Source organism: Nelusetta ayraudi, unplaced genomic scaffold (genome assembly GCF_046127955.1).
Source record: "Nelusetta ayraudi isolate G7.1 ecotype Tasmania unplaced genomic scaffold, CSIRO-AGI_Nayr_v1 ptg000182l, whole genome shotgun sequence".
Classification (NCBI taxonomy): domain Eukaryota; kingdom Metazoa; phylum Chordata; class Actinopteri; order Tetraodontiformes; family Monacanthidae; genus Nelusetta; species Nelusetta ayraudi.
In genome coordinates this window covers 362,501-370,000 of record NW_027466231.1, presented here as the reverse complement: position 1 = coordinate 370,000, position 7,500 = coordinate 362,501, and the positions used below count along the sequence as shown (strand labels likewise).

General features: G+C 48.8%; 1 protein-coding gene and 1 long non-coding RNA gene across 2 annotated transcripts in view; both read left to right on the top strand.

Moving 5' to 3' along the window:
* The window catches only part of blmh (bleomycin hydrolase), a 14,163-nt gene extending 9,739 nt beyond the window's left edge, over positions 1–4,424 (top strand). The window contains exons 7-12 of the mRNA XM_076015220.1: positions 832–987; positions 1,089–1,247; positions 1,331–1,398; positions 2,237–2,354; positions 3,074–3,140; positions 4,102–4,424. Of these exons, the coding sequence (XP_075871335.1) occupies positions 832–987; positions 1,089–1,247; positions 1,331–1,398; positions 2,237–2,354; positions 3,074–3,140; positions 4,102–4,250 (717 nt within the window). The 3' untranslated portion in view covers positions 4,251–4,424. The remainder of the gene's footprint in view (positions 1–831; positions 988–1,088; positions 1,248–1,330; positions 1,399–2,236; positions 2,355–3,073; positions 3,141–4,101) is intronic.
* A 1,545-nt stretch (positions 4,425–5,969) lies between these two features.
* Positions 5,970–7,500, top strand: part of LOC142881144 (uncharacterized) — a 12,587-nt gene continuing 11,056 nt past the window's right edge. The window contains exon 1 of the long non-coding RNA XR_012925514.1: positions 5,970–6,726. This is a non-coding gene — a long non-coding RNA (uncharacterized LOC142881144). The remainder of the gene's footprint in view (positions 6,727–7,500) is intronic.

Genomic DNA, 7,500 nt, shown 5'->3' with positions numbered 1-7,500 from the left:
TCACTTTGTTCGGTCTTGGACTCAACAAGACTTGGTAGTTTTCTTGTCCTGGATGAAGGCACTTTCGAGCTCTTCACTCGCTTCCTGCTGAAGGTGCAGAGGACGCAGAGCAAACACAGGCCAGACGAGGGCTTGGGACGCCTTGGCTTCCTGCCTCAAGCCTTTGACATGTCCAAATAAAGCAGTTGAATTAGGACGAAAACAGTCCAGCGAGGACGAGTTCTTGGACAGATGTGTTTGTTTATTCAGTACATGTGTGTATTTTTCCTGCGTGTGTGCGTTGAACTCACGTTTCTGTGTTGAAAAGGCGGCCGGGTTCCTTTTAAAGTCGTGCTCGAACGCGAGGGAATGTTTGAGGGGATACTGGTGCGGTCCAAAACTGGCAGCCTCCACCCCTATGTCATCTTTATGGAGGGGTATTCAATATTTGTTGGTTAAGCAAATATTGGGAAACTGGGAAAGGTCTGCTGTGGTGCTGAGCCATAAATCCTTTCCCTGTGGCTGTTCTGTAGCTTTAGTGGAACAGAGGTTCCGTGGCTCCAGAAGAGTCCAGTACTCCCACTGAGCCAGAGGAGTCACTGTGCCGCTGGATTGGCTCTTCAATAAAAGCTTTGACTAATTCCATGAAGGGCTCAACACCCTGTACCTTGTGTTGCGAAGCTATGAAGTCACACTTTGCCCAAAACACATTTGCCTTTGGGGACAATAATAAAGTTTCTTCTGCTCCGCTTGGTCCAAGAGACCGACCTTGTTCAGCAAACCGCGTGTTGGCCATCAGAGCACGATTTTAACTTGGAACGTGAACTGAGAGCAACCCTCGTGGCTGTGCAGGTGTTCCGGGTGGCCAGCGTGTGTCTAGGCAGCCCTCCTGACACCATCAGCTGGGAGTACAGGGACAAGGACAAGAACTTCCATCGCATGGGCCCCCTCACGCCCCAGGAGTTCTACAGGGAGCACGTCAAACCCCTGTATAACATCCAAGACAAAGTACGTAGCCCCTTCAACCCAGAACATTGCCGTCTTCGTGGATGTGTGTTACTGGGTCAAACGTCTCCCGTTCCTGAGCTTGTAACCCCGTCTGATCCCAGGTCTGCATCGTCAACGACCCCCGACCCCAGAACCCTTACGGCAAGCTGTACAGCGTGGAGTTCCTGGGCAACATGGTGGGCGGCCAGAGCACGTTGTACAACAACCAGCCCATCCAGGTGCTGAAGAAGGCTGCGGCTGACTCCATCAAGGAGGGCGAGGTGGGTCTGCTCTCCTGCTTCTGTGGAAACACTGCCTCAGGCCCGCTGCCGGGTGTGACCTCACACTGCTGTCTTTCTCTCAGGCGGTCTGGTTTGGTTGCGATGTGGGGAAGCATTTCCATGGCAAGCTGGGCATCAATGACATGAACGTGTGAGTATGATACCATGTGGGTCTGCAGTGATTCTCAAACAATCCTGTCAGTGTGAATGGTTGCATGTACTGGAGGTGTTTCTGAAGATCAGTGTGTCCTCTCTGGTCTTGCTACTCCAGCAGTAAGCATGTGTGTATATAAATATGTGGTCGGAGTTGCTGGAATACACACGAGGCAGAATTCCGTAGTTTGAAATGAAAGTCTTTGTGGGTTTTCAAGTAGATGGAGCATAAACTACAACTCTGACAGTGTTTACAGTTGTTGATTATGTGATGACCCTCCAGATTCAATTTTTTTGCATGAGGCAGTGCCATGAATTATCGCAGTGCCAAGTCATCCAAAAATATCCAAGATACAACAATTGATGTATGAGGAAGGACGTTTATTGAACATTTTGTATGCAGTTCATGCCATTGACTTGTGTTTGTGGTAGTTTTCCTCGTTATTTGCTTGAAAAGTGTGACGGTTGGGGTAATGTGAGTTTATTGACCTGATAAATGAAAATAATTTACAACGACAAACTTTAAACATTTATACGTCCTTGTCAGTGAGTGTGTGAAGTGTGAAGAGCGACTGTTCCACACTCCATAAAAGAATGATTGCATTTCTCCTTTGGCAGCCGGTCCAATGAGGGCAACCATAATCCCCATGTGGCACTCGAGTCAAATTATAACCGTGCAACCTTTGACCTGAATGATTGACTGATAAGAATAAACCAAATAAAGAACATGTGCGGCGCACAGCGTTGGAAATCATTGACTTTGACACGACGAGTGCACAAGGTTCCACGTCTCTCCAGTTAGCCTGTATCTGTATGTTGTTGTCCCGGACTGACAGGTTCAACCATGAGCTGGTGTTTGGGGTCTCTGTGAAGAACCTCTCCAAGGCCGAGAGACTCATCTATGGAGACTCTCTGATGACCCACGCCATGATTCTCACTGCTGTCACAGACAAGGTAGCCACACAACCAGCGCACCCACAGCCCTGTCACCGTAAACTACCATCCTCCACCAATAACTGCTAGCAGTCAACACAGGGGTGGGCCAACCGCTTGACTGGTGGGCCACAGTGGGTAGTGAAATGTCTTGGGGGGGGTAGCGGAGCAGCAGCAGATGGATGCAGTGTTCTAGTGAGCCTCCTCATAGGAGGAAACAATCTGTCCTGGATATCATGGAGAAAACATGTTGCTGTAATGTCAATGGGAAATGAAGCAAAGCAAAGTTGCAACCAAGTCAGTGTTTAGCTCTTAGAACCACCTAGAACCACCAGGGTGTTTAGCTCTTAGAACCACCTAGAACCACCTGTGAAGCACCAGGGTGTTTAGCTCTTAGAACCACCTAGAACCACTAGGGTGTTTAGCTCTTAGAACCACCTAGAACCTCCTAGAACCACTAGGGTGTATAGCTCTTAGAACCACCAGGATGTTTAGCTCTTAGAACCTCCATCGAACCACCAAGGTGTATAACTCTTAGAATCACCTAGAACCACCCAGAACCACCGGGAACCACCAGGGTGTTTAGATCTTTATTGAACTGACCTTTCTTCTCCTTTCTTCTCCTCTCTATTCTCTTCCTCTCTCATCCTCCTCTCTCCTCCTCCCTCTCTTCTCCTCTCTCCTCCTCTCTTCTCCTCCTCCTCTCTCCCCCTCCTCCCTCTCTTCTTGTCCTCCCTCAGGTGGAAAAGGGAGGATTTGAGAAGTGGAGGGTGGAGAACTCGTGGGGCGACGACCGTGGAAACAAAGGTAACACAAACCAAGAAAAGCTTCCTGCTGTCTTACATGCAAGGTTTGTTCCTGTTTTAAACCATGGTCCAAGTCTAAATCGTATAAACAAGAATGTCGTCGGCATAAAAAGGGAGAAAGCAGTGAGTGAAAACAAATGAATTCGCTCTTTACATTCTTTCAAAGCTGAAACCTGAGTGGTCAAACTGTTGCCGACTTCAACCAAAGTTTCTTCATTGAGATGCACTGAAGCTGCTTGGTTGAAGCTGCTTGGTTGAAGCTGCTTGGTTGAAGCAGTGGCGTCTCAAACCAACACTGGATTCACTCACAAGTGACAAGTGAATATTGATCCATTTTAATACACGGATTATATTTTTACGTGGCATCAGTACACACACACACACACACACACACGCACACACACACACACACCCTCTTGTCCTGCTGCTTTATGAATTATTAATGAAGTGTAATTGCTGGTGTGGTGATTCCTGATGATTGACAGACGTCCTCGTTGAAGCCTCTTTGTTTTCCCACATCAGTGTGTCTGTTTACACAGCACTGATCAACACTGACACAGTTGAACATTGAACACACACACACACACACACACACACACACACACACACGCTGTACAATCAATCACAGCTAAACCTTTGCTGTGCAGTGCTGTGTTGTTGTTGTTGTTGTTGTTGTTGTTGTTGTTGTGTTGTGTCTTCAGTGTGTTCATGGTGAACCAGCGACCACTGCTTCTGTCTGTGAAGGTCCTCAGTCATCCAGCTCCTCATCAGTGGCAGGGTTCAGTTCAGTGAGGGCAACTGGACGGCTTCTGGTGCTCTGGAAGACCTCTTCCTCCAGAGCCCCTCTGGATTCTTTAGACCGCCTCCTTCCCGGCGTGACTTCCGTGTGAACGGCGCCGTAGAAACGGCTGAACTGTGTCTCCCAGATTGCGTAGTGAAGCCTGGTGTGCTGCCCCCTGCAGGTTACCTGATCATGACGGACGACTGGTTCTCGGAGTTCGTGTACGAGGTGGTGGTGGACAGGAAGTACCTGGCGCCAGAGGTTCTGGAGGTGATGAAGCAGGAGGCCGTGGTGCTTCCTGCCTGGGACCCCATGGGGGCGCTGGCATAACACTGCCGGGCGCACAAACACTTCCAGCTTGAAGCTCCACCCCCCCTCTCCCTCTGATCCATTTGACTCCGCCCTCTTCCTCCCCCCTGCCCCCCCCCCCCACACACACACACCTCCTTCCATTAAACCTGTTCTTCTAGATCAATAAAGTTTTTTTGCCCTTTTTTTACTCAACGGCTTGTGTTGTTTGTCAGGCTATCTATCTATCTATCTATCTTTCTATCTATCAATAAAGTACATCTATCTGTCTATAAAGGACATTTATCTATCTATTAATAAAGTAAAGTTATCCATCTACAAGGTAAATCTATCCTCCCTCTCTCTCTCTCTGTCTCTTTCTCCCTCTCTCTCTCTCTCTCTCAGTCAACCTGTGATTCACCCTCACAGCAGCACTGGTTGAGGTTGACAGCTGCTGTTAATCCAGCAAACTGTTGTATCGCAGTTCCTTTTGGGCCTGGAAAGTGAAAGCAGCAGGAGGCCCCACTGGTTTGTGACAGAGAGCAGGATCGTCTGCGTACACTGCGATCCCGGCCGTCAAACTCAAAGTGTGAGTGGAAGTCAACGGGGAACTCTTTCCACGGGCTGATAACATTTCAAAAATAAATATAACAACAATAAACCGTTGAAGCCATAGTAATAATATCCTTCAATCAACCTCCTGTCCTGATGGAGCCGCAGAGCATTCTGGGATTTGTGGTATTAGTGCAACATGTGCTGTACAATAGCAGCAGGCCCAATGTAATAATTACACTGTGGGCAAAATTTGGCCTGCGGGCCAGAGTTTAACTCAGATGTTCAGATACATTGAGGAATATTAATATAGATAATATATCTAATATTAACATTAAATGATGTCTATTATAATTCAGTTCTAACAGACGTTCCAGTGACGGAAGAGCAGAGTCAACTGTTGAACCTGCTTCAGTCTGGTTTTAGCAGAGCAGCCCTGCTGGAAACACGCACACGCACACGCACACGCACACGCACACACACACACACACACAGAAGAAGAGTCTCGTGATATTTTGCTGCTGTTCCTCTCTGACAGGTTGAATCAGACGTGGTTGATCTTCTCTCACCTGCTCTGCTCTCATTATTCCCTGGAATTTCTTCTTTTATTTTTTTCTTCTCATTCTTACCCCCTTAATCACGCGTGTGTGCGCGTGTGCGTGTGTGTGTGGCTGGATTTGAGTGTTGCAACCAGGATTAACCCAGTACTTGAGCTCATGCTGATTGGAATGACACCCGACACAACACGGTGCTGCTCCAACAGCAGCAGCAGAACCAGCCAGGCAGCCAGGCTGTCAGGCAGTCAGGCAGTCAGGCAGTCAGTCAGTCAGAGGGAACCAGGATGGGTCCGTTTCTCAGTGGATGGTAAAATGTGCCGGGGGTGGGGAGGTGGGGGGTAGCGGAGCAGCAGCAGATGGGTGGAGTGTTTTGGTGAGCCACCTCATAGGAGGAGACAAATAATTTAAAAAAATAATAATTTCAAGTTTGTCCATGGCTGGCCTACCGTAGAACCTCCTGGAACCGTAGTTTGCTCACACCTGCATCAGATTCTCATGTTTGGTTTAATGGAATCTAAAATCAAGCTGCTGCTGCCGCTGCTGCTGCTGCTGCTGCTGGTCTTCCTGCTGCTGCTGCTGCTGCTGCTGCTGCTGCTGCTGGTCTTCCTGCTGCAGGATGAAACCTGGTTCTGCTCCGAGCAGCGCCGGCTGGAACGGTGAGCTGCGAGTTCCTCCTGCGCTGAATCAGGCCGTGGAGGTACAACTGACTGACTGACTGACTGTAGGTCAGCTGGCGCAGCGCCCGATTGGCTCAGGACGTCTGGCTGCTAAATGACTTGTATCAGGTCACAGACGCACACATTGTGATTATCTGTCCAGGAAACACACACCTACACACACACACACACACACACACACATGTAATCATTGACTTATAAATGATTCCACTGTGCAGTAAAACAACGAAAACACTTTGGAGCAAAACGGTGAAACACTTCCTGCTTTTTGTTTTTGTTTTTTATCCTGCTTACAATTTATGCGTGTGTGTCTGTCTGTGTGTGTGTGTGTGTGTGTGTGTGTATGTGTGTGTGTGTTCTCTCGGTTGCCTTTTTCAGTTCTTTTATAAATATGCATTAAGGAGCCTTGGATTAGAGCAAAGGATACTTAAAGCCGAGTTGTGCCGTGCGCACGCGTGTCAGTGAGTGTGTTTGTGTGTGTGTGTGTGTGTGTGTGTACACATGCCTGAGTGTGAGTGTGTGTGTGCGTCTTAAGCCCGGCAGAACAAGAATATGGCCCGTTGTTAAGCCCAGGCATGTGTGATTTGTGTGATTGAGGTGGGGTGAGACTGGGGTGAGACAGACTGGGGTGAGACAGACTGGGGTGAGACGGACCTGGTGGGCCGGACAGCAGCAGTAGAGGAGACTCTGCTGGTGGACCAGGACGACTGCGCAGCCACTGAAGACTTCAAGGTAAGAAGCAGCCGTCCTGTTTGCTGTGTTCACTCTGCCGCTCGGCCGTCACACTGGTTCTTCTGTACAGTTGCGCTCCGTGGGTTCTGGTGCTGTACATACACGGTTGCGATCCAAAGGTCAGTTGACACAAGGCAGGGCACTCCACTGGGTGAGAGGTGTTCTGGTTGCTGTGTTTTCCCAGCCGCTTTTTCAGGGCGTTTTAGTGCAGAGCAGCGGCGAGACCTCCACGCTGGTCTACTCTGCTCTATATCTATGTGCTTCTTAATCTTTCGGAGACGAATGAAGGCGCCGCATGGCGTGGGTTTTTCTCTTTGAGCGAGGTTGATTTGTCAGGTTTGCTGGTTTGTGTATTTGATTATCTTAAATCTAAACGTTTCCTGTTGAGCGACGTGATCGTCTTCGCGTTTCATCATTATTTACTCATGTTTGGGTTTTTTTATATCTCCAATCCAAAGTCCCAGATGGTCTCCTGCAGAGGACACATGTACATGTATGCGTTGTTGCTTTGGCAGTGACAGCACAGTGGCACTCTGGATTTTCTGCTGTTGTCATTGTTGCAGAGGAGAAGCAGTTTAGACAGACTGGGACTGAGGTGACAGTGGGTGTGTTTGCAGTGCGCTCCCTGGTTCGGGCGCAACACATTTCACACACTGTTGGCGCTGGATGTCATCAACATCTGGACCGAGATGAGTTGACAACTGAAATGGTAGCACGTCCGGTGCTGTGGCGACGCTGGGACTGGGTTGAAAGCTTCATCCATCCATCCATCCA